This window comes from Gracilinanus agilis, chromosome 5 (assembly GCF_016433145.1).
Source record: "Gracilinanus agilis isolate LMUSP501 chromosome 5, AgileGrace, whole genome shotgun sequence".
NCBI classification, from domain to species: domain Eukaryota; kingdom Metazoa; phylum Chordata; class Mammalia; order Didelphimorphia; family Didelphidae; genus Gracilinanus; species Gracilinanus agilis.
The window spans coordinates 19,979,497-20,006,850 of record NC_058134.1 but is presented as its reverse complement, the minus strand read 5'-3'; the positions used below and the strand labels follow the sequence as shown (position 1 = coordinate 20,006,850).

Genomic DNA, 27,354 nt, shown 5'->3' with positions numbered 1-27,354 from the left:
CACACTGAGTGCACCTTCGCCATCCTGCTCTCTCCCAGCAAAGAAGAAAGACAAAGGGGAAGAGCTCTCCCAGCTGTGAACACCTCACTCCTAGGCCCCACTATGAGGCCCTGATCAAAGGCTGGGCTAATGAAAACACGGAACTGACAAACTGCAATCTAGTAATTAGGTAAACGAGGCATTCCTCGTGAGCGAACATTAAGCAGAGGAACTATCTGCCGCCATGAGGGGATTTCCTTCTGGCAGGGGGGAGGCGGAAGATGCCGACTACCTTGAATTAGAAGATCAATATTTGGAGGCTGCCACGAGAAGGAAAAAGGGTACCAGGCAAAGAGGAAGCACAGCCTAGACAAGGAGGCAGGCGTGCGGACGAGCCGGGGAAAGTCCAAGGGGACGGCTCTGCTTTAAGCTGTCTCTGCCCATCTTTTGAGTTGTATAAAAACCCTACTAACCCTCTCCTCTGCCCAAACATGGCAGAAGCAGCTTGGTCTTCTTTTTATTTTATTTAAAAAATTTTATTTATTGTCAGAAATCCTCATCTTAGAATCAATACTTTGTATTGGTTCCAAGGCAGAAGAGTGGTAAGGACTAAGCGATGTCCAGGGTCACATAGCTAGGAAGTTTCTGAGTTCAGATTTGAACTCAGAACCTCCCATCGCTAGGCCTTGCTCTTCATCCACAGCTTCCCCCAAATTTATTTATTTAATAGAATTATTTTTCCTGGGTATTTTAGCCCCTTGCTCCTCACTCTACACCGTAGAAAGTATTAACCAACATAAAAGATAGGAGATATAGATGGATGGATGGATGGATGGAGAGATGGATGGATGGATGGATGGATAGATAGATAGATAGGTAGATAGATAGATAGATAGATAGATAGATAGATAGATAGATAGATAGATAGATAGATAGATAGATAGATAGATGGATGGAGAGATGGATGGATGGATGGATGGATGGATGGATGGATGGATGGATGGACGGATGGATGAAGAGATGGATGGATGGATGGATAGATTCTGTCTTTTGGGTCTCTATTTTTCACTTCATTCTCTAGAGGTGTCTACTTACTTCTTGAGGTGAATCATTAGGTATCTGAGCGTCTCATAATGTGCAGGGGGCAGCAACATTAAGACTTCATGGACAGCCTCTAACCTCTCATCCGGATTAGAGATTTCTGTGGAATCAGACAACAGAAACGTCAGCACACAGGACCAGGCTGTGCAAAGGAAGTGAGGACACACTGCTAGTGTGGCTGTTGTCTTTAAGAAACTAAAGACTTCTGTTTTGAAATAAAATCCAATAGCTATCCAAGGAGAAACGACACGAGAAAAGTTTTCATCTAAAATCATCAGTCCTGGCAAGATTCCCAAGGAACTAGAGAAGGCACCTACTGGTAAATGTGCCCCGGCTCTTCCTCCTGGTGGCAAAGGGGTCTGGACAGCTCTCTATTGATTGCCTGATGCTTGTCAGTAGACAGCTAAACAAGGTCGGGGACCCTCGGATGCCCAGCAGACTTGTTGCAGGTAGCAGCTGGATGAGGGGATGCTCAGGGAAGATTAAAACCTGAATGCTTCTAGAAAAATATTCAGCCTCATCTATTGGGAGGGAAAGACCTTCCTCAAATACCGATGGAATCCTTATGTTAGCAGTCCCTGTCCCCAGGTGGCTTAAATTGTGCTGGAGAAGGGGGAAGGAAGAGAATGCAAATCTGTATACAGAGAAGTAAACACCACAAACTTTGAAGAGGGAGATAATATAATACTAACAGCTGAGGAGAAAGGGAAAGGTCTCATAGTTGGTGTCTAAGCTATGCTTTCTAAAGGTTTATTGGATTGGATTTAATTGAATTTCATGGGAGACCCGATGGGGGCTCAAATTTCAAAATTGGAAGAGGCATCAATTTGATTTTTGCTGTTCAAACCAACCTGATGTAATTCCAACAAGCCTTTGGGAGGATTGTACCCACCACTAAGGCTAAGAGTTATTAGAGGGGGTGGCAGGTACTGGTTGTTTCAGTTCCTTGAATAAAGCAATGGTCTTTAGGCTGATAGGGAAGTGGGTGAAATCTCCAGACAGGACAATAGGATTTAGAAGTGGAAGGGAAATTAGAAAATGTCTAATCCAGTTTCATTTGGAGATGGGGAAAGTGAGTCCCAGAAGTGACTTGCCTTTCTCAGGGTCATAGGAGTAGTAAAAGGCAAAACTAGGATTCGAACCCAGCTCCTATGATTCCAAATCCAGCACTCTTTCCATTAATATCAACAATATCTAACATTTATAAATTGCTTACTATGTGACAGGGCATTGTGATAATTATTCAATTGTGTTTGACTCTTTATGACTTCACTTGGGGTTTTCTTGGTAAAAACACTGTAATAGTTTTCCATTTCTTTCTCCAGGCCCTTTTACAGGTTGAGAAACAAAGGCAGACAGGGTTAAGTGACTTGCCTAGGGCCACACACATAGTTAGTAAGTATCTGAGGCCAGATTCGAACTCAGGAAAAGGAATCTCTGATTCCCGCCGAGAACTTTATAATTATCTCATTTGATCTTCACAACAACTCCAGGAGTTAGGTGCTATTATTATCCCCAGTTTGCAGATGAGAAAATTGAGGCAAGCAGAGGTTAAGGACTTGCTTAAGGTCACACAGCTAGTGAGAGTCTGAAGAGAGATCTGAACTCAAGTCTTGCATTCTGTCCCACCTAGCTGCCCACTATACTATGCTGAGAAACTGGGCAAGTAGGGCAACTATGAATGCTGAACCTTTCCTGCCCAGGGCTTCCCCCAAACCCACATACATGCCCATGGCACAGGCACATTGGCATTGGACTCAAGCATGAAAAGGTCTGTTTCCAGGAGGGGAGATTCCTTCTGCCCAGCCATTGCCAAGTCTACTAGAAGGCTCAGGGTCAGAATGTTTCATTAAATGTACAATGCAGTACCCTCTGGGAAGGAAGCACGAAGAGGGCACTGGATGTGAAGTCATAAAGATCTGGGTTCATATTCCACCTCTCAGATACCTAATAGTGGTGTGACCTTGGAAAAGTAGTTGAACTGCCCTGAGCCTCTGTTCCATCTTCTAGAAAATGGGGGCGATAATACCACCTCTAGTAATGCCCTCCCTTTTGGTACCCAGAGTGTTCATTTTCTTATGCTCAAAAGTTAGTTATTAACAGACAGACAGACAGGCAGGCAGGCAGGCAGGCAGGCAGACAGACAGACAGACAGACTGGATCCCAACTGAGGGCTTCAATACTCACTGGCTGCATCTATAAATCTGGCGTATGTGTCATAAGTGATGACAGGAATCGGTAAGTCTCGGAAGTACAGTTTCAGTGCCCCCGTGATGATGTTGATGTCTGGATATGTGTGGGCAGATATATCTGCCTTCTCACCATCTAGGAGACAGCCAAGAGAGCCATTACTACCCAGTGCCTGTGTTTCTCCATGGGCACTTCAAAGCAGACCTAAAACTAGAAGGAAGCAAGAGGAAGGAAAGATAAAAGGCAGAGAAGAGAGAGAAAAGGAGGGATGATGGAAGGGAGGAGAAAGAGAGGGGAGGGAAAAGGAAAGGAAGAGGAGGAAGGAAAAACCCAACAATAAAAAGGTTCCCATTGAAGGTTTCGACTAACCACTTTTTAGTCCTAAAACACCAAGAATATTCCAGCAATAGAATGTAAGCTCCTGAGGACAGGAACTATTCCCCCCCCCCTTTTTCTTCCCTTTTTCTTTTGTCGGCATGTCTCCAGTACCCACAATAATGATTTTGTACATCGCAGGAGGCTACTAAACATTCACTGAATTAAACTGACTCTGGGAGGCAAGGGGGTATGTAGAACAGGGCCAAATTGAAATTGGATTTGGAATGGAAAGACAAAGAGATGGAGCTCACAGTTGGGGGAGTCCTGAGGGCTCCAGGCTACTATGTTCCAGGTAATGAGGAAATAAAGACACTAATGGCACAGTCTCTGCACCCAAAGAAGTTACATTCGACTGAAACAGCAGACACATATGCAAGTAAATCCAAAGTAAATCCAGAACAGTTAAATCCAAGGTAGATTAGAATGTGAATGGATTCTAGACATGGCTGTTGGGAGGGGAGTCCATTCTAGATGTGGCCATTGTTCTGGGAGTCTATTCCAGACATGGGCTTTGGGATGGGAGTCCATTCTAGACATGGCTGTGGGAATGGGAGTCCATTCTGGACATGGCTGTCGGGATGAGAGTCTGTTCTAGACATGGCTGTTGGGAGGGGAGTCCATTCTAGATGTGGCCATTGTTAGGGGAGTCTATTCCAGACATGGGCATTGGGATAGGAATCCATTCTAGACATGGCTGTTGGTATGGGATTCAATTCCAGACATGGCTGTTGGGATGGGAGTCCATTCTAGACATGGCTGTTGGGATAGAAGACCATTGCAGACATGGGTTTTGGGATAGGAGTCCATTCTAGACATGGCTTTTGGGAAGGGAGTCCATTCCAGATGTGGCTGTTGGGATGGGAGTCTGTTCTAGACATGGCTGTTGGGATGGGAGTCCATTCTAGACATGGCTGTTGGGATAGGAGACCATTGCAGACATGGGCGTTGGGATAGGAGTCCATTCTAGACATGGCTATTGGCTGGTGCAATTTAAGTAGCAATGTCTTTTTGACAAAAGGTATTGATGCCACTGACAAAATCCCAGCATCTCCCTTAAAACTGGGAACTTACCAAGAAAAAAAAAAACTCAGAACAAATAGCCATGGGAGAAGAAAATGCTTAGCAAGTCAAACATTCCAAGTAATTATTTGACTCCATTTCCTGATCCTTTTAAACTTGAGAGGCAAGTATGGTATGTCAGAATAAGACCTGGGTTCAAGTCTGGCTTCTAACCCAATGACTGCATGACCATAGGGAAGTCCCTCAAAGTCTTGATGGCAAAACTGTAGTCACTAAGGAGTTGTTGCATAGGTATAGAAGGTTTCCACAATGCAAGTTCCTATGTGAAAATCACAGTGGGCAGGGACAAAGAAATCCTTGCTGCTTTTAGCACCGCCATATCCTCATCTGTCATTTTAAGCTCTTTAAAGCAAAATGAAAGAATAAAAAAAAAGATTGTAAGAAGAGGATCAGAAGAAGGGCTTCAGAGTACTCTGTATACTTATTGAGTAAAGACATCAAAAGAAGATCCTGGATTTATAGGATGAGCTGGAAGGGACCTAAAGGGCCCCCTTCATTTTACAGATGAAAAAGAACCATATAGAAGGCATGCAATTTACCCAAGGAATAGATCAGTATTGAGTGTCTGGAGGAAGATTTGAACCCAGATCTTTTTTGCCTCCAATTCCAGGGCTCTAATTGCTTTTTGCCCTCACCTTGCTTTCCCTGATACTATCTTGGAGCTCCCCTCTCAGAGCATCCTGATGGTTATAGCCTCCAGGAAAGCTGGTCAATCAGTGTGGGTCAGTGCTGGGAGTTCTGCCCAGCTGGGTCTCACCCTTCAGCAGTGTACTCATTAGTGGAAAAAAAAGAAACTGCCTCTAAATTAAGTTCATTGTCAAACCTGTTTACCAAGAGGGTGTCTAATGCCCAAACGAGGCGGGAGGGAATTCTCAAGCATACCTCTGTCAAAAGCCATTTTGACATCTTCAATGTGTTCAGTGAACCCTGAGACTCTGTAGAGGCCCTCAGACTTTAAACCTGAAAAAAGAAAGCGCAGTGAGCTGAATTTCAGCCCCCTTACCCCCAAATAACCACCTTGAACAAGAAATGACAGTAATTGCCCATCTAATACTTAGGTTAGCCAAGGATAAGAACATACAGAGTGTCCTCTGTGCAAGAACGACTGTGGTTAAAGGGATTTGGGGCTCTTTTCTTCCCCTCTGGTGAAAATTTGATTTCAGTCCTTTCCTGAGCTCCTCAGCCTGTCAGATAGCTGTTCGGTATCCAATCCCTTTCCTGACCTGTCCATTAGCAAAGCATCCTGGGAGAATCTTTTTATCACGGATGCTTCCCTTCCTTTGCTTGAACATTCTTCTGGTTCATTTCATTGCTGTTCATCCCAGTACCTACCATACCGTCATGCCTTGCACACAGAAGGAGCTTAATAAAAGATGGCTGAATGGGACCTGCCTTCCCAGATGGTCCATTTATTGCTGAGGCCACTTTTCACTAATACATGGTATTGTCCTACGTACTGTTTTGAAGATGGAGAAGAGATTGTACTTCATGCTCTTTGAGCACCTGGTCCACTAACCCCTTTACAGTAGTGATGAGTTAGAGATGTGGCTGCCTGGGTTTGGATGAGCAGAGGCTGCTGCTATATTATCCTTCTGGTAAGATGGTGGACCACTTGGCCTTGCCATCTATCCTGCCATTATGCCTTTTGTACCGTCTAGACTTTGCCGTATGACCTTCCAGGACACCCTAAGGACTCTTGGGCCTTGCCATCTGCCCTGCTGAAGAACCCTAGGAACCACCAGCCTTTCCACTCGCTAGACCCCTTAACCTTCCTATATGTGTTGTCACTCCTAATTAGAAAGGAAGGCCTGGACTGTCATGATTTTCTATTTATATCCTTAGTGGTTTCGATAGTGCTTGGCATGCAGTAATCACTTAATAAATGCTTTTTCTTAGGTTCTCAGACTCATAGATTTAGAGTCAGAAGAGACCTTATAGAACAAGTTTAAGCCCCTTATTTGAAAGATGAGCAAACAGAGAAATAGAGGAATAAAAGTGGCTTGCTCAGAATTGGATGGCTAATAAGTACCTGAGGAAGGATTTGAATTTGGTTTTCTTGAGTTCAAGTCCAGGATTATATCTACTGAGCTACCTAGCTACCTCATTCATTCCCTAAGACTAGAACAGCCAATCCCTGGAAAGAAGGCCCCACATTTAGGGAAAGGAAATAATTTCTGCACTCCTAAAAGACATCTTGGGGCAGTAGGACCAAATGGGCTACCTGGTCCATAATGGAAATAACCCAGGGCATGTGAAACCAAACAATGGCCACCTGGTTTAGTAGACTGAGTATATGGCATAAATGGCTCATGGATGGCAGGGGTTAATGATATCTTTCCAAATCCTTAATTTACTTTGTTACTCAAGATACCTGGGAACAGTTCTATCCAAGAAGACCTGGGGCCTAAGAACACAGAGTGGTCAATATTAAAGAATGGAAAACTGCCAAAAGCTGAGAAAGAAGACATGTCTAAGAAAAATATTTTCCTTGGGGTTCCCCATGTGCTGTCTTTTGAAGCATTTAGTAAACTTTTACTATTGAACACTAAAATGATTAAACTATTTATTATTTATTTGAATTATGAGTTCCTAGATTTGGAGCTGGAAGGGGACTCAGCTGTCACTGGGGTTTATCCACCCCTCTCATTTTGCAGATGAGAAGTTAAGGTGAGAGAATTTAAATGATTTACTCCTATCACAAGGTTGTAAGTCAGGATTTAAACCCATGTCTTTTGACACTAGAGTCAGCACTTTTCACAACAGTTTTTTTCCCTCTCGTCTGTCAGAATTCCATTTTTCATTCATTTATTAACATTCTCTTTTCTTCTACTGTGGTCATATGATATATTTCATCCTTTGGGTTTTGCTTTTTACTTTGTTTTATTTCATAATGATCTTTCTAGATTCCTTGGTGCTCCTCCTACTTCTTAGTCTTAATTATCTTATAGTTATTTGTTGCTATTTCCTTGCTTTCTTGCTCCTGATAGAATTCCATTTTGTTATCTCATTGACTCTTGAGACTTCTGGAATTAGCATCACTCATTCTTCAGTTTGGAAGGGACCCTAGAAATTCCCTACTCTGACCTCTACCTGAGTTCTGACTTCTGAGCTCTTGGACAAAACAATCATAAGAAATGGATGCAAACAGTATAGATTTAACAGAGTGTAAGCTCAAAGGAGCAGTGGGTTGAGACATAGTTTCAGTCTCAGAAAAGATTTGGGTTCAAGTCCTGCCACAGACACTTCTGAGATCAGTGCATAGTCAATATTACATTGTAAAGAAGAAACAAAGATGAGTAAGATAACTCAAGACTAAGAAAAACTATATTTTCCTTGTGATTCCCCAGATTTGCCTGGGCAAGTCTCTTAAGGTGTCTGTGCTCTACACAAGTCTCTAAGACAAAAGTTGCAGAAAAAGTAACTAAGACAAAAGTTACAGAAAAAGTAATGATCTGCATTGGTACAGGGAGTTTCCTATACCAAAGGAATCACACATCTGGACCCTCCAAACCCTACTTAGATAGACTATTTCCTACGCAGATTTGTGGGGATACATTTTTCTTAACTTGGCTTATATTGAGAATGTTTAGAATCTGTTGAGTTGAGATTGTGGAATTATTAGAAAGAACAATGATTTAGTCACCATGGAGTTAGAAAGAACAATGATTTGGTTACCATGGAGAAATTTGGGCTTTATGTCTGGGATATAGAGAAGCAAGTGCCTTGCCCATGAACATCTGGATGTTAAATATTTGAAGAAGGATTGAGCCCTGGCCTTCTTGATCCCACCCACAGTCTTCTATCTATTATAACACCTAATACCTGTTGGGAGGCAGTATGTTGATTCTGGACATAAAGCAAACTTCAAAAGGATTCCTTCAACAATGCTGGGCAGGGCCCTTCAACCTGGAGCCTTTATTTGTTTGAAACCCTAACTTCTATCTTAGAATCCATACTAAATATTGTTTCCAAGGCAAAAGAGGTCTAAGGGCTAGGCAACTGGGGTTAAATGACTTTTCTAGAGTCACATTTCTAAGAAATGTCCATTTGAACCCAGGACCTTTTATCTCCAGGACTGGCTCTCTAGCCATCTGAGCTACCTGGCTGCCACAGTCTAGAGTCTTTAAAAGTCTAAACACTGAACAACAGATATATCAGAACAAGCAGATCTTCTCAGACCTCTCCCCTCGATCTCTCGAATGCACATGTCCACCACCATGGGCCTCTGGGTGTTGTGGGCCTTCACCAGGGTGGTGAGATCACAGCAGTACACCTTCTTGATGCGCTTCAGGTCCGGCTGACAGTCATTGGGAACATGCTTGGAACACTGCTTGTGGACATTGAGGCCACAATCTGAAAAAAAAATGGGGAGGTTTCATTAGTGCCTCGGGGCCACGCTTCTCTGGAGTCGGCCCCACGTTCCTCACATCTAATTTGTTCTCTGTGACATGGGAAGAGGACGATCTGAAGAGTCTTCGTCTGAAAGGTCAAGATGCTCCCAGTGATTGTAATCGTGGGAACGTCTTGGGGTTTACCCAGATTTCTCCATGGTGCTGACCAGCACTTCTGAGTCATCCCTTAATGGCTCTACCACAGTATGGCAGGGATGCTTCATTCTGATGGATTTGTAAATAAGCCTTAGCAAATGCAGAGATGGGGCCATGGAATTCTGAATCCCCTTCAAAGCCCAGCTCAGTGGCCTCCCAGAGTCTTTCTAATAATCCCCACACCCCAAACTGTTAGCTTTATTTCCCTCATAAAATTACTTTGTATTTCTTCATCTGTAAATACATAGCACTCCACTTCTCACCCCGGGAGAATCCCCCCTTCCGGGAAGGATGTGAGTGTTTCATGTCTTTGTATCCCCAGTGTGTGCTGGGGACATAAATATATATGATATATATATTTGCTCAATATGCTTAATTTGTTTCTAATTATAGAATAAATCCTATTACATTATTTATTATATTTATATATTGTATTTTATGTAACAAACATCATATAACCAGTGACCACTTATTAAGTATAATTAAAGCTAGAAAGACTTTTAGAGATTATTCAAGATCAGTGGCCTGTATATTTGAAGCTAGAAGAGACTTTGGGGGTCATTAGTTTAGTGCCTCTCATTTTACAGATGGGGAAACTGAGCCCTAAAGTGGTTAAGTCACTTGCTCATGGTCATATTTTTTTAAAATTTTTATTCTGTCTTAGAACCACGACTGCGATTGGTTCCAAAGCAGGAGAGAGGTAAGATTAGGCTAGGCAATGGCTAGACAACAAAGTTAAATGACTCGCTTAGGGTCACACAGCTAGGAAGTGTCTGAGGCCAAATTTGAATCTAGGACCTCTCGTTTCTAGGACGGGCTCTCAATCCACTGAGCCAGTTATATATATATATATATATATATNAAACATAATATTATATAACCAGTGACCACTTATTAAGTATAATTAAAGCTAGAAAGACTTTTAGAGATTATTCAAGATCAGTGACCTGTATATTTGAAGCTAGAAGAGACTTTGGGGGTCATTAGTTTAGTGTCTCTCATTTTACAGATGGGGAAACTGAGCCCTAAAGTGGTTAAGTCACTTGCTCATGGTCATATTTTTTTAAAATTTTTATTCTGTCTTAGAACCACGACTGCGATTGGTTCCAAAGCAGGAGAGAGGTAAGATTAGGCTAGGCAATGGCTAGACAACAAAGTTAAATGACTCGCTTAGGGTCACACAGCTAGGAAGTGTCTGAGGCCAAATTTGAATCTAGGACCTCTCGTTTCTAGGACGGGCTCTCAATCCACTGAGCCAGTTATATATATATATATATAAACCCTTACCTTCCGTCTTTATTGATTTAAGAAAATCAATCTTTAAAAATTAGAATGGAGGGGGAGGGGTGCTGGGTGGCTCATTGGATTGAGAGCCAGGCCTAGAGATGGGAAGTCCTAGGTTCAAATCTGACCTCAGACACTTCCTAGCTTTGTAACCTTGGGCAAGTCACTTAACCCACATTGTTTAGCTCTTGCCACTCTTCTGCCTTATAACCAATACACAATATTGATTCTAAGGTGGAAGGTAAGGTTTTTTTTTTAATTAGAATTGGGCAACAAGAAGCTAATGATTGACATCAAGAAACAATAAAACAAAATCAAAAGAATGAAAAAAAACCCCGAAGAATACATGAAATATCTCATTGAAAAAACAACTGCCTAGGAAAATAGATCTAGGAAAGACAATTTAAGAATTACTGGACTAACTGAAAGGCATGATAAAAAAAAATCCTGAACATCATAATACAAGAAAATATCAAAGAAAACCACCCAGATATTCTTTAAAAAAATTTTTTTAAACCCTTACATTCCATCTTAGGATCAATACTATGTATTGGTTCCAAGGCAGAAGAGTGGTAAGGGCCAGGCAATGGGGGTTAAGTGACTTACCCAGGGTCACACAGCTAGGAAGTGTCTGAGGTCAGATTTTAACCAAAGACCTCCCGGCTCAGGGCCTGACTCTCAATCCATTGAGCCACCCAGCTGCACCCCCCCAGTCATAAATTTTTAAGTGACAGACAGTGTCTGGGATATAGTAGGGGCTTAATAAATGCTCATTGATTGATTGGTTATCCTGAGTCATTCTCTGAAAAGGGCTCACTAGTATGGTACGAGGCAGCTCTCTGCAAAGGAAAGAGTAATGAAGAACCATTGTGACCCCAGCCCCTGGAGAAGGAAAAACCTCCATATGACATCTGGGAGCAGAAGGCTCCCTCTGCACGTGGCCTCTATAAATCATGGTTTCCATGAATGAAAGCAGAAGGCTCATTTATGGAGGAAGCATTTCTTTTTGGGGTGGGGCGCATTTTCCCCATGACTACAATTTTGTATGAATTTATCATCCTTGCTAAGGAACAGTCTCTGCCCTTAAACCTTGCCACCACAAGGATGCTCTGTGCTCTGTGTGTCTTGGTAGCCAGGCAACCTTGGGGGAAAAGCAACACGGAGTTCATCATTTCTTATTTCAATTCTCAGTGTGTCATAAAGGTGCTTAAGACTCATTTGCTCCTATGTCTACTTGATTAAGCCCTTATGACATTAATTCCTCAACTGCATTTTCCTCCAAATAAAAGACAATTAACCTATTTCAAAGCAATGGTGATGAGTACGTGCTATAATAATTTTCTTTTTAGCATGGTACTTTGGGCTTACAAAGTGCCTTCATATATATGATCTCAACAGGTCTTCCATTTTTTTTTTAGAAATAAGGAAACTGAGGCCCAAGGAGGGTAGGCATCTTGCCTAAGGTACCAATGCTAGTTATTAGTGAAACTGGCATTTAAGCTCCAAGACTATTGATTTTTCTACTACATGTTGCTCCAGAGAACAGAAATTCCAAGGATTGAAAAGTCTGTTAGAGCGGTTCCTATAGTGTTTCCCTAAAGTCAATCATTAATAAATGATGAATTAATTATTAATAGGATTTCTCCTACATGCCAGGCACTGTGCCAGTGGCTGGGGCTCTAAAGCATGACCACCCCTGCCCTCATGGAGCTTACAGGCTGCTGGTAGTTCCTAAGGGGTAACTGATGGGTGGGAGGGAATAGCTTCATTCTGCTTCCCTCCCACTGCCCTTTGCCTTAGCCTGGGCCAGAGATGAACAAAGGAGTTACTGAGGACCTCTCAGAGGAGGACTATGTCCTAGGCAAAGGGATGGACCTTTCAGAGCGCTTGCAATTAGGAAGCCAGTGGCAGAGTAGAAAATTCCCTGGATTTGGAGTCCACAGATGTGGGTTAAAAACTCGCCTTTGCCATGAACTGTGTGACCTTGGGCAAGTCACTGAATCTCCATGAGCCTCAGTTTCCTCATTGGTAAAAAGAGGGAAATGGACTAGATGGCTTCTGAGATCCCTTTCAACTCTACGATCTTTGGAATGACTGCTCAGAAGGATTTGAGTTTTACCACGGGCTTCCCAAAGCCAGCTCTCTCCCTCCTCCGGTTCCCTCCACTGTTTCTAAACCCTTCTCTGCTGACACCTTGACAGCTAGTCAGGGGACCTCCATTTCCCTCGACAATACCGGCTTTCTTTTGACACCTGTAAAAATAGGCATAATGAAGAGCTGGCCTCGAGCCAGGGCACCAGAGGGCTCCCTGGGCAGTGCGGTGCCGTGTAATAGAATAATTAGAGTAATTATTTAAGAGCCCATCTGAACCCTCCGCTGAAAAGGGGCATTGAAGTTCACTGAAGCCATAAAAGCTCCCCGAGCAGGTGGCAGCCACTCATGGAAATTCCCAGCCAATAAGAAAGGGGCAGTTTGGGGGCTGGTCCCTGGGTACGAGGCTTTCTCATTTGGTTCCTCTGGAGAGTCAGTGAGTCACTGAGGCCAACCCAAATGCATCCAAAAACGCCCTTGATGTCATTTCTGCCCACTGGCTGTTCAGCCTTCTAGAAATCTCTTAACCTGGGCTCTGGGAACTTGCTTTTAGCAATGCATTTCACTAGAACTGGCTTCCTTTGGAATCCTTTATGTTTTATTTTACACATTTAAAAGCATGATGATCGCCTGAAGGGTCTATGCTGCCCCCCCAAAAAAGGGAAAGAACTCCTGGTTTAACAATTAGCCAATTACTTGCAGAGGCAGCCCAGCCCACTTTGGGGTTGCTCTGATGACTAGGGAGTATAAGATGTCTGATGGGAACTGTGGTGTTGTGGTTAGAGCATCAGAATTAGAATCAGGAGAGTCCTGGGTTTGAATCCTGCTTCCAGAACTAAGGTGACCATAAACAATGCCTCCACCACTTTGGGTCTGCCCCTTCTTCTTTTAAGTAAGGACAAGAATACGTGCAGTACCAAGTTCATGGGAGACAGCGTGGTGTCATGGAGAAGGGGAGGGTGGATCTGGGTTCAGATCTTGCCTCTCCTCCTTGCTAGCTTTGTGACTCTGGACGAGTCATTTAACCTCTTTTTGTTTCAGTTTCCTCATCTGTAAGATTAGGGGGATGAAAACAGCACCCTTCAGGGTTGCTGTGAGGCTCAACGGACCTAAATTGTTCAGCAGCCCTTAATGTATGGCATAAATGGCAGCTGAGAACGAGGCTGAGCCTGTGATCCACAGCCTCTCGGTTACACAGTGGGTGGGACCTCCCCAGAGTTCACAGAATAGGAAGACAATATGGGAGGAGTGAGTGGAAGAGGAAGAAAAAAGCAAAAAGACCAATTTTGGCTGGATATCAGAGAAAAAACAAAAACAAACCAATCTCCTAACAATGAGAGCTGTCCAAAAGTGGGATGGGCTGCCCGGAGGTCTTTGAACAGAGCCTGGATGACCTTTGCTGGCTGTTATTGTAGAAATTCCTTTTCAGGTATGATTTAGGATTTGGAGTAACGAGTCTCTTTGTGTGGGGGCAGTGAGGGGACTTAGGAGAAAGAGAACCAGGCCTGGAGATGGGGGGTGGGGGTGGGGTCTCAGGTTCAAATCTGAACTCAGACTGTGTGACCCTGGGCAAGTCACTTAACTCCCATTGCCTAGCCCCTATCATTCTTCAGCCTTAGAACAAATACACAGTATTATATTGTATAGAGTTTTTATTTAAAAATTTAAAAAAGAGTCTCTTAGTTTAAATTCTAAATCTCTTATCTAGTCCCCAGGCAACACGGGGGAAATAATAAAGCTTCCCTGAGCCTTAGTTTCCTCTTCTCTGAAATGATGGGGTTGGCCCGTCTAGCTCCAAACCTCTGGATCCTGTGGTAAGTGGCTCCTGAAAGCCCTTCCAGCTGAGCTTCTGGAATTCTGGGTCTTATTGGCCTCATGGCGTTGTAGCAAGGATTGGATGTGATTGTGTATGTGAGCTCTCTTTGTTTCCAGGTAGGCTGAAGCATGGCTGTGTGTTAATGAGGACACTTGATCGCTCTGTAGTGTTTTATAGTAGCTTAACTTTTAACCCCTAAATGCCTTTCATCTATTAATTTACTGCCTTGCTTCTCTTCCCCCCACTGCCCCCCCCAAGGAATAAGTCTTTATTCAGGCTAGTTCAAAGAATCATCTCTGCCATTTTGCCAAAAAAGAGATTTATTGAGTGAGAGTGAATTTGGCCAACTGGGCCCAAAGCACCTTGGGTTGGCTTTGGGCCATTCAAAAAGAAACTCTCATGGGATAAAGCAGGATTGTTTGGGAAAATGCGGTCTGCTCTTATTGGGTTACTCCCCCTACTGTTTTCCTGCTTTCCCACAAGCTTTCTCTTCTTTATCTCCATACGTTCAAATATTGATGTTTTCTAAAAGAAGAAAGTTTTATATGAAGTAGACAAAATATTGAACTTTCTGAGAACTGATCCAGTTTCACGTGTTATATGGAAAGTCCTCTAGAAGTGCCTGTGTGTGTGTGTGTGTGTGTGTGTGTGTGTGTGTGTGTGTGTGTGTGTAAGGGAGATGAGGGCCCCGTGATAGTTTTCTTTCTTCTAATCTTTCCATTAACAGTGGCCCCTCTCCCAGAAAGAAAGATGGGGAAATCTGTGCGATTGTTTTGGGGCAATGTGATTTAACAACATAATTGTTGAAATAGATTTGTTTAAAAACTCCCTTTGGTTCTGGAGGAAGCTATATCTCCTGCCCTAAATAAAGGGTTCTGCATTTGGGTACCACAGAATAGAACAAAGATCATCCTGCTTGTTGTGAGGAAGATTAGTTAGTTAATTAAGTATTAAGGTTGAACCTAGCAGGAAGGCTGGAGCATTCCAAGATGGAATGAAGGAGCAGGAAGGAGTGGCCTGTGCCCTGAGAGAGACTCCATTAGGGGTTGGCACAAACTGTTGTTAGCCCTGGGAGATCTCAGAGTAAAGGACACCCTGCATCCTGACTCCCTGGGATCCTGAGTGGTGGCGGCTTTCCAGCAAGAGGACAAGACCTACAGAGAAGCACCAAGAAGAGAAGTTTGAGATCTGGTGGGCAGCATCTCAAGGACTCTCTCTTCACTTGGATATCTTGGACCACCTAAGCTCTTGGCATCCTGAGATCATCGGTGGATAACCGTGAGAAACCCCAAAGCCACCCTCAGACCCATTTGCTGTGCTGGTCAAATCTGGCTGGTACCAGGTTTGAGGCCTTCACAGGGACTCCTGCACTGCTCCTTTGGCCCTGCCTGCTTAGATCACTGAGATTAGAGTAGAGAAGTCCTCCCCTTGCCCTGTGGTTTTGCCCTTTAGGTTTTAAGTATAGAAATCCCTTTCCCACCTTTATTTTAGTTGTACATAATTAAAACTGTTAAAACCTTTACCTTGCCTGTTGGTTACTAAGACTCTGGCCCAGTAGTGACAGTTGGCCAGCAGCCATTTTTGTCAGTTAGGAGCAGCTTGGCTGTGGCCTCTGGTCTCCTTATCGTGGTCCAGTCTCTCCTGCAACCCAGTGTGTGTATCCACAACCATTTAGATTTAGTGTAACATCCCTGGTGCCTCCATTATCTTTTTCACACGCTACAACCATCAATGAGAATGTTTTACATCTAAATTTGTGACTTCATGGGTGAAGGGAACTCCTGGGAGTAAGGGGCAAGGGGAGGCGACTCCCTCTTTTGAAGTATATTGGCATCTTCTCTCTAATTTAGAAGTGTAGAGTTTCCCTGGGGTATAAGAGGTTAGATGGCTCATCCAAGGTCTTATAGATAGGCAATAGGTATCAAAAGTGAGACTTGAACCCAGGTTTTCCAGCCTCCAAGTTAAGGCTCTCTAGCTACTATACTGCCTCATTAATAGGAAAATCACACAAGTTTTAATGGTGCTCTTAGAGTCTTGAGCCTCAGCTACCAAGAGCGAGCTACAGAATTTGATTTCTTGACCAATTTAATAGCAAAGAGAACTGAGCAGGGTTGTCTTTTTAAGCCCATTTTTTCCTGAGGCGATGGGGAGAGGCAGTGAGAAAGAGGAAGACCGTAGTTTGAGGGAATGGAGGAGTTCTTGATTTATTTGTGCCTCCTATTAATTTTTCAAAGTTACTGCTTGTTACAGGGGGAAAAACCCTCACATTTATTCAGTGAAAAGAGAACAAATCAACAAGATGCTTCCTCACTTGGCCTCGAGAACATCTCTAGTAATCTCTCCACCAAGGCCTGAGATATGCTGGACCCTCCAAAGGGCCTGTTGTTTCTCAGCTGGTTCAGTCAATGATCTTGAGGCCTTGCCTCCAATCATTCAGTATTTTTGCTTCATAGAGTTAGAAAAGGACAATTAATGGTCTGAACTACCTGAGCATCTGACCCCCTGAGCGATGAGTCCCCACATGAAGTTGGCGCAGTATTCACACCAGTGTGGTCCTCGGAACGTGTGGACCTGCCATCCAAAAGAGAAAAACAAATCACCACCTGCAGCAATCAAGGGGCAGGAGAGAGGGAAGGAAAAAATGAATGAAAAGTTATGAAACAAAATGATCCTGGACCACAAACGGCCAAGAAGATCCTGGACCATCTTCCAAGTTTGAAACAGGACCAAAGACAAAGGGAGGTTTGGAATTTTGGCCTTTAAAGTATCATTGGCCACCCCATCCCTCTCACTACGGCATCATCATGGCACAGATTCAAGGCTATAAGAGAACCAGGATTATCTGGGCAATCAGACTGTCAGGCAAAGGATGAAAAGCCCCCGGCCTTAAAGAACAAGGCAAGAAAGATATAATCATCAACTTTGGCTAACATTTTAATATACAAAGAAGAAAATAATTTCCAATAAGTGGAGTCTTTTAAGTTTATAAAGAGTACCCTAACAGACAGTGTGGTTTTAGCCTTCTTAAAGCTTAGCCATCATTAAGATTCATGTGTGTGGGGGCAGCTGGGTAGCTCAGTGAATTGAGAGTCAGGCCTAGAGATGGGAGGTCCTGGGTTCAAATCTGGCCTCAGACACTTCCCAGCTGTGTGACCCTGGGCAAGTCACTTGACCTCCATTGCCCACCCTTATAACTCTTCCACCTAGGAGCCAATACACAGAAGTTAAGGGTTTAAAAAAAATAATTAAAAAAAAAGATTCGTGTGTGTGTGTGTGTGTGTGTGTGTGTGTGTGTGTGTGTGTAAAATCAATCAATATTTATTAAAACCCTATTTGCTCTCTTTGTGTGTGTGTATGTATAAATATAAACAAACTAGCAAAAATTTGCAAAATTGCTCAACTCTTTGGTTCCCTTCATTTTCCCTCCTGTGTATTATTTTACAAAATATTTTTATAAAAGAGAAATAGAAAAGAGAGCAAGGCATGTCTATTCATTTCTGTATTGGGTACACGCACATACAAACATAGACACAGGTACACAGATAATACAAATCAACCCCATGGCTCTTGGGTCAACCTAGGATGGTAGAACCCAAGTGTAGAAAACCTTGGCTGCTGTCATAACCTTCAGAACTTCAATCCTGAGATTCTAGGAAGGCATAAAGTCCAAATGTGGAATAATTGAAAGTGTATATAGCAGTTGTGGAGGGATGGATAGAAAGCTGGCCCCAGGTTCAGGAAGTCCTAGGTCTGAGTCTTCTCTCTGACTTATATTGGCTGTGTGACCTTGGGGAGCTAAGACTAAGTTACAGGCAGGTAGCTGCCATCTTCATTTAGTATGGGGAATTTCCTCCTCAGGACTTCCCTGTATTCATGAAATTCTAGGTCTAATCTTTTCCTCCATCTCCTTCCCTGAGAGCCATGATCTGGTGTGGTAGCTAAGAGTGACTCTTAGCCAGGAAAACTAAGACACTAAATCAGGAATATCTAGGTTCAAATCCTTTCTTGGAAAAGACACTAAAACTCCCTGAGCCTCAGTTTCCTCATCTATAAAATAGGGATAAAGCATTAATTCATAGGGTTGTAAGGCTTAATGGAGATAATAAAGTGCTTTGGAGATCATGAAGGACCTAAACTGGCAGTCTTTATTACGAAAGAGGGATACCAGGAAAAAAAAAAAAGACATTTGGAAGCAATTAGAACAAAAGCACTAAACATTTAATAGGCTTTTAAAAAGTCTTGCCCAGCACTAATAGGAGGCTAAAAGCTTTACTAAAGAATATAGTAAATATTTAAATGTGGCCTTTGCAGCTCTTGGAGCCCAAGTTCGGTTACAGCTGCCTTGGGGAGAATCTACGAGCCTCAAAAATAATAATACATGATCCATGTGCTAGACCCTAGTGCTTTCTTCTTACAAAAGAAAACATCCTGTTCCTACTGCTTATCCCCCTGACATTTAGCCTCAACTAGTCCTACCTAGGTGTGGAGAGCATGGTGGTAGTTGCTCACAAGTTACTGCACATGACCAAGCATTTTTTTGTACCTTTTCAAAAATCCTACTAGAAACTTAAAACTCCTGAGTTCAATCCCTTCTCTGTCACTTAGGAGTTCTGTGGTCAAGAAGCATGATTTCATTGCCCTAGGACTCATTTTACTCATCTCTAAAATGAGTTAGACTAGATGATCTCTAAGCTTCCTCTTACTTCTAAATCTGTGAGTAGGTGAATTGTCTGGATCTGTAACAATCTAGTTATTTTGAATAATAATAATAAACAGCACTTTCCAGTTTGCAATGTGCTTTGATCCTGACAATTCTGGAAGACAGGTGCTATTATCCCCATTCTATAGTTGAGGAAACTGAATCACAGAAGTTGAGCGATTTGCTAGTTAAGTGAAGACAAATTTGAGCTTGGGTCTTCCTGACTTTAGGTCCATTGTGTAACCTAGCTGCCACTGGGCCACCCAACTTCCTCTGACCTAAAGCAAAGTGTCCTAATCTGACTCACTGATGGCCATCAAGGATCCAACAAGGTATGGAAGTATCACCTCAGGAGATTCATTAATACTATATTGTAACTATTATGTGAACAAAATATTGGACTAACCAGAATATTATTTCTAATAGAGAAATCTCTTTTCAAAGCCAGTGAGTCCATTGAGATTGTTATTCTGTTTGGAAATCCAAATGTTTTTTAAAAATACAGTATAATATTCAGTGTTGGGTCAAGAAAACTTAACTCTAGAAAATGATGAACTGCCAGGAAATCCCATCTACAGATGTGAAGATGGGATTAACTCTCCCCTTGCCTATTTAATCACCAGAAGTGTATACACCCTACTTAATGCATAAGTTGGGGAGGTCCTCTACCCAAGTGCTAAAGTGGGTGACAACTCAGAAGTGACTGACTGCCCTGGGCAGTCCTAAGCAAAGTTATAAACTGCTATTGGTCCCTGCAAAGTGGGGGACGGCACAGGAAGTGATGCAAAGAAGAGTCTTTAAAAGTGGCAAAAACTTCCTGTGAGGGGTTTCTTAGTCCTGGATCTAGATCATGGAGGAGCTGGGACTCTGGCACTTGAAACTACATTTGGTAAGTCAGCTCTTGTACTTTCCCCTTTGGACTACCATGTGGGTTGACTCCTTTCCTGGCTTCTGGAGAGATTAATTCCTGGAGGAGGCCACGTGGTCATTCACCATGAGGTCCTTTGGCTAAATGGCCCTCTGGCTAAGGGTCTTCTGGTGGAGGGTTAACGAGCCCTGCCTAGTATGAACCAGGCTGGAGTAATTATCTACTGTGATGGGATAGATACCTTCTCTACCCTTTATATCATTTGTCTACTTTACTCTTTCCCTCTATTTTATAAATAAATACTCCTAAAAAGTCATTTGAATTGAGATATATCCAACCTTAATTTTTAACCCTTACACAGAACATAACCAGAGTAGGGCAATTAGCCCTTTGTCCTTGGGGGCAGAAATTTTGAGGGTATTGTCATCTAATTCAACTTTTTATTTTAAAGTTTTCATTTAAAAAATGTAAACAAATTTATTTAGAAACTGAGGCCTGAAGAGTTTCAACAACTTGCACAATCATCCAAGAAGTAAGTAGACATTCTGAAATTAAATGTCAAGCCTTTGGACTCTAGATCCAACGCCCTTTCTTTATCCCATGCTATATCTCAATCCTAGCCTGGAGAAGAGGAGAGAAGGGAGGAAACAGGGAGTCAAGGGACCAAGCTGGCCTGGTGGAGATTTTTGAGAGTAATTGTAGCTCTATCAGAGGTATGGAAAAGCAAGTGGCGCTGCTACTTCAGGCAGATCTTTAAGGCCCAAACACTGATTTATTGCCAGTTCAGTTTAATACTTTAGGGTTTGGTCATTAATGGTATTTCCCTTCCATAGATAAACATCTCAAGCCCTTTACTTCTTCTTTTTTTTACACCTTCATCTTCTGTCTACGAGTCAATACTGGGTATTGGCTCCAAGGCAGAAGAGTGGTAAGAATGGGCAATGGGGGTCAAGTGACTTGCCCAGGGTCACCCAGCTGGGAAGTGTCTGAGGTTGGATTTGAACCCAGGACCTCCCGTCTCTAGGCCTGGCTCTCAATCCACTGAGCTACTCAGCTGCCCCTTCCTTTACTTCTTAGTAGATGGTCTTCTAGAATTGCTGAGGCCCCCAAATTCCTCACCATGGAATAAAGCTGGTGATGGGTCTCTGAATTGGAAGAAACAATAGACAAAAATACAATGGCTAGTCAGCACTTGAAGCTATTCCGGCTTGATAGGACTGGTCAGAACCTGGGCTCAGCCAGGAGAGGCCCTAAGAACCTGAGGCCATTCCCTGCATGAAGTCCAATAACTAAAGAAGGACTTAAGGGAAAAGGGGTAGGAGCTGTGATTTCATTGGGGTAGGGCAGTGATGGGCAAACTTTTTAAAGAGGGGCCAAAGGAAAGGAAATGCTCCTCTGTCAGTCTGTTTCTAAGGCAACTCTTTCAAAGTTTCATTGTATTGTATCCTCATTGTATTTGTCAGATTAGGAGTAATGTCAAGCAGGCAGATAGAACATTTCAGGGGGCCACATCTGGCCTGCCGGGCTGTAGTTTGCCCGTCACTGGTCTAGGGGGCTCCCTCTGCCAATGCATGTCAGGACATCATCTATAATTTATATTCATTTGTTAATCAAAGGGCAGGGACTGGACAGGGAACTTCACGGATACAGGAAACTCTCAGGTGAGGAAATTCCCTCCTTCAATGTAGACCTGCACCTTCTCTTAGACATAGTGTCAGAGAGCTTCCTAGAGCACTGAGAAGATAGGCAAGTGACTTTTCCAGGGTCACACAGTCAATATGGGTCAGCATCAGGACTTAAAGCACTTCTAGGTTTTGAGGCGGACTCTTTATCCCCCATACACACTGCCTCTCTGTAGGGTTTCTGAAATTTCCTCTCATTTTTAATACTTTAATTTCTAACAATAATATTTTTTCATTTCTACACTAATTTTTTTTAGTCACAAAGCTCCAATTTCTCTAATTCCTCTTAGGAACGGCCCCCTCAAAACTCTGCTAAACACACAACAACATCAACAATGACAATGATGATGACGATGATGATGACAACGACGACAACAACAACAACCACAACAACACCCCAAAACAGACTGCAAGAGAACAGAAATGAGAGGCAAAGGATGTCAGACATGAACCTGACTTGGAACCTTTGAATGTCTTCATTTCCAAGGCTTGAAATATTGTACCCATTTCACTTAGCTCCATTGAGTCTCTGATTTCTGTATGGCCCCAGAGACAGTTTTCTATGCTACGTCCGAGGCCTCTTTTTCTTGGGGAAGGGGGTGGGTGGCCTGTCTTCTCACCAGCCATTGTAGGTCTCAAAACCTGCCTGACCGACTTTTTCCATCCTCTGAGGTTTATTGATTTTTTCCCCTCTGAACATGTTTTCAGAGAAAGAACATTTTGCAAACTCAAAGGCTGTAACAAAAATACCCCAGACAGGAAGAATGCTGGTCCAAGACTATCACAGCCTGAATTGGCCAAATATCGGGAGAGCCTGTGGTCGGTCTGCCTGGAATCCAGCGAGATAAGCCGATGGTGGGAGATAAGATCCTTGGACACCAACGTGGCAGCCTACTCAAGAACAACAAGAGTTGGCTGGTCTGGAAAGCTTCTCAAAGCACTCACAGGAGCCAAGTGAGTGGGACCCACTGGCCAGCCCCAAGTCACCCGAGATGCTATTTGCTAACTTAGAAAGACGTGGACTCTCTTTTCAGAACGCTGCGGTTCTGTAAGACCATCCACCATGGACTCCCCCATTCCCAGCTCCACCTTTGGATAAACCAGTGTCATGGTCACCAGTTCCACATTCAGCAGCAGCCGGAAGGGCTTTAAGAGGCACAGAGCACCCCCGATGTCCACCAAGTAGCACTAGCTCAGGATTTTAGCTTTTGAGGTCAACTGGTAAGAGGGAACTGGCTGAAACGTCTGGAAGACACGAGTTCAAGTCCTGCCTCTAAGGTACATACTACTATGTGACTGTAGGCAAATTATTTAACCTCTTAGTGTCTTGGGCAACCCTCTAAGGCTCTACATTGCAGGTGGTTTGTTGGTCTATACCTAGTGGAGAGAGTTTGGAAGTTTCCTGTTATTTATCAGATTCCAGATTTTGGACAAAACTAAGCAAAAAAAAAAAGAATTCTAATAAGGATATAGTTAGAGCAGGATAGTGCAGAATATGCTAGCCTTGGAGTCAAGCGAGACCCGGGCTTTAAATTCCACTTCTGGCCCTTACTAGCCGTGTGTCTCTGGTCAGGTCAGAAACTCCCTTAGCTTAGTTTCCTTTCCTATAAAGTAGTTGTGAGCCCTGAATATATGAGAATGGCTTCGCCAGTGAACCAAAAAATATTTTAAGTACCTGCTATGTGCCAGGCATTGTGCCAAGGACTCTGCATACAAAGGTAAAAGACAGTCCCTCTCTCAAAGAACACTCAACCTACTTTTAAAAACTTCTTACCTTCTATCTTAGAATCAATCCTGTGTATTGGTTCCAAGGCAGAAGAGTGATAAAGGCTAAGCAATGGGGGTTAAGTGACTTGGTCAGGGTTACACAGCTGCCTTGAGGCCAGATTTGAACCCAAGACCTTCCATCTTTAGGTCTGGATCTCCATCCACTGAGCTACCTAGCTGCCCCCTCCACCTTCTCTCATTTTACAAAAGAGGAAACTGAGACCCAGAGATCACATAGGCAGTGACAATCCTCTTGTTTTCTCTTAGTAGGGAAATATAGACTCTCCTTATCCAATAAAAGTGTTGGTTCCCTCCAGACCTGCTCCTACTCCAAATCTCTCCTCCTTGGAAGCAGCCTTCGTACCTGCCAAAGGCTTCTAGAGGAGGGAGACCCGGCCCTGAAGAAGGATCAAGGCATTGGGCATGCAGAGCTCCCTACAAACCCAAGTGTTGATGGGCATGTCTAATGGAAAGTCCATATGATGGAGAATGGGTTCCTTTGGGGTAGCCTGTTTAGAAGAGGTGAGCTCTTGGGGTCCAATTAGTCAGGAGGGTCAGATGGAGGGAGATGGATTTCTACAACTGTTTGAGGATAGGCAGCAAGAGATTGTATGTCCTCCCACCCTATGGGAGCACATACTGGCCCACCATGGCACCCTGCTCCAGCACCATTCTATAATCTCCGCTGGCTCCCTATCACTCCCAGGATCAGATAAAAAATTTTCTTTTCTGAGGTTCAAAGCCCCCCTCTGTGCCCTTCCTGCCTTTCCAGGCTCCTTGTACCTTACATCTTCCCCTCAATTCCATGCTCTTCAGTCCACTGACACCGGCTTCCAGGCTGTTCTTTACACAAGCATGACATGGCACTCCCACTCCCCGATTTCCAGCATATTTGCTGGCTGTCCTTCATAACTGGAGCTCTCCCTCCTCCTTTCCCCACCTCTGGCCTTCCTGGTTTCTTTCTAGTTTCAGCTAAAGTCCATCCATCTACAAGAAGTCTTTCTCAGTCCTTCTTACTCTTAGAGCCTCCCTTCTGAGATCATCTCCCACTCACCTCGCAGCTCTCTTCTTTGTCCTGTTCACTGTTCATATGTCATCTCCCTTATTACACTGGGAACTCCTTGGGAGCAGGGAGTTATTTGTTTAAGCTTAGCACAGAGCCAGAAATGTAGTAGGCACTTAATCAATGTTTGTTGTTAATTCTATGTGTGTGAACAGGCATGGGCATACCTTCGGGTATTTGCACACAGTATTTGTGTATATGCTTGGTATATACAGCATTTGTGTACATCCAGGTTTTAGTCTGAATCTTTTTTTTTTAATCACTATTTTCTGCCCTAGAATCGATCCTAAGTATTGGTTCCAAGGCAGAAGAGCGAGGAGGGCTAGGCAACTGGGGATGAGTGACTTGCCCAGGGTCATGCAACTAAGAAGTATCTGAAGTCATATTTGAACTATCTCCTATCTGCAGACCTGGCTCTCTATCCTCTGGGCCACCTAGTAGCCCTTAGTCTAAATCAGTGGTCCCCAGACTTTTTGGCCTACCACCCCCTTTCCAGAAAAAAATATGACTTAGCCCCCTGGAAATTAATTTTTAAAAAATTTTAATAGCAATTAGTAGGAAAGATAAATGCACCTGTGGCCATCACTGCCCCCCCTGGATAGCTGCAGCACCCACCAGGGGGCGGTGATGCCCACTTTGGGAATCACTGGTCTAAATCTTTCATCCTAGCTCTGGGCCACCTCTCCAGAGTCACCCCGAGTATTTTTCTCTGCTGTCCAGTGTCCCCTCAAAATGATCAGAAGTGATATTGATAATGAAGAGTCCTACTTTGCCAAGGTCTTGACCCAAGACGGGGCAGAGAACCTTCTAAGAGTTGCCAAACACTGATATCTCTTCTCTGTGTCTGGTGATTCACTCACACACAGATGATGCTGTCAAAAGGATTCTAGAAAGCCTTGTTTAGAACCACGACATGCTAGGAAAGAAATCAGTGCCTCTGGGGGCAGAAGTGGTGTCTCTTGACTGCCACCGGTGAAAGGGAATGTTTTAGAACAGAGAAGCTAATTTCAGAAGTCAAATAGATGGTGTTGGACAATGAGATTTGGATTTTTCTCTGTGGGGGTGTGTGTGTGTTTCTCTCTCTCTCCGGGTCTCCCTTGCCCTCTCTCTCTCTCTCTCTATCTTGTCCACGCTGGATGTATGGTGGCCACTCACGGCCCAGTCCTTGGACTGACCAGCATGGGAGTTTTGACCTAATCCATTTCCAACTTGGCCTAGTTTGCTCCACCAAAGGCAACCTGGCTTTCCTCCATTCCCAGGGTAACGATTTGGGCTGATGCTACATTGACTTATATTATATCAGGTCAGAATCTCCAATTTACTAGTCTCAACCTCTCTGGAAGCTGAGATTCCAGATGGGCATCACCATGTCTGGCTAGGGATCTGGATTTATGGACCATGGACTAAAACATAGGTGTGATGGGTTCCTGGACAGGAGTGAAGTATTCCTAACAAAGGTCCTGGGTTCAAATCTGACCTGGGACACATCCTAGCTGTGTGACCCTGGCCAAGTCACTTAGCCCCCATTGTTCAGCTTTTACTGCTCTTCTGCCTTGGAACCAATACACAATATCACTTCTAAGACAGAAGGTAAGGGTTATTAAAAAAAAAAAAAAGTCTACGGTCTTGCAATTCTAATCAAGGGACCTTAAATTGAGGAGAAAGGGATAAGGAGAAACCTACCTGTGTACAGCTACCAAGCTAGATAAGATGGGGGGTGGGGGTGGAAACAGCTACAATGTAGGAGGCAGAATGGCAATAAAGATGTCCAGTAAACCCCTAGGAAATAAAACCCAAGAAAGGAGCCATGGCTTTTGATGTCTATATAATAATCTACAGATATCCGCAAGAAACAAGGAGATCATTGGGACTAATGTGGATTGAAAACAAGCAAATGTTTCAGTTTTTAGAAAATGGGGGGAAATGTATTTTGCAAACGACTTGACTTTGATTTCTGGTAAACTTCTGGAATTTATTATTTAAAGGGTTGGCTTTGAAGGTCTTATTTAAACGGCTTCTCGATAGCTAGGACAGAAGTAGTGCTCATGAAGGGCCAGCATGTTTTCACTGAGAAGCGGGCATGAGTGACTGACTCCACTTCCCTTTTTTGGGAGAGGATGGCTGGAAAGGTAGATCGGGAGAGTGCTGTACAGAGAGTCTGTCTAAAGCTCCACAGCTGACCAAGTCTCTCGTGCGTTCCCTTTGGACAAGGTAGAGGGATGCAGGCTAGACAAGGATACAGCTTGATGGATGCAGACGTGGTTGGTTCCTGGCCACAGAGAATAGTTGTTAGTGGGCTGATATAATTGTGGAAAGAGATCTCGAGCCGTGTGCCCCAGGGACTTGCCCTTGGCCTGTGCTCTTGAACATTTTTATTAATAACTTGGTTGATAATAATAGTGAGCAGTTATAAAGTGCTGTAAGGTTTACAAAGCACTTGACATATATTATCTCATTTGATTCTCACAACAAGCCTGTGCAGTAGATGCTATTATTATCCCCATTTGGTAAAAGAGGAAATGGAATTTAAGAGGTCAAGCGTCCTGCCCAGTGCCACGTAGCTGAGTATCTGAGGCAGGATTCATACGAAGGTCTCTCAGATTCCAAGTCCGGGGCTCTATGTTTTTGCACATAGATGGTTTGCTTATCAGATCTGCAGAGGACATGAAGCTGGAGGATGAGAACTAAACAATGCTTGGAATGATGGCCGAACCAAGGAGTTTAACAGAGATAAATCTAAAGTTCTACACTTGGGTTAAAAAAATCAACTTCATCAATACAAGATGGGAGCAGCATGGTGATACAAGTC

General features: G+C 43.4%; 1 protein-coding gene across 5 annotated transcripts in view; it reads right to left on the bottom strand.

Annotated features, from left to right (window-relative positions):
- The window catches only part of CHN2 (chimerin 2), a 152,039-nt gene that overhangs the window by 1,860 nt on the left and 122,825 nt on the right, over positions 1-27,354 (bottom strand). For 2 of the 5 annotated variants that reach the window (XM_044678791.1, XM_044678797.1), the window contains 5 exons: positions 16,953-17,037; positions 8,908-9,081; positions 5,611-5,688; positions 3,268-3,405; positions 1,075-1,180 (listed from right to left, as the gene is read on the bottom strand). In XM_044678791.1, the coding sequence (XP_044534726.1) occupies positions 1,075-1,180; positions 3,268-3,405; positions 5,611-5,688; positions 8,908-9,081; positions 16,953-17,037 (581 nt within the window). The remainder of the gene's footprint in view (positions 1-1,074; positions 1,181-3,267; positions 3,406-5,610; positions 5,689-8,907; positions 9,082-16,952; positions 17,038-27,354) is intronic. The other 3 variants (XM_044678792.1, XM_044678795.1, XM_044678796.1) reach the window with 3 other exon arrangements.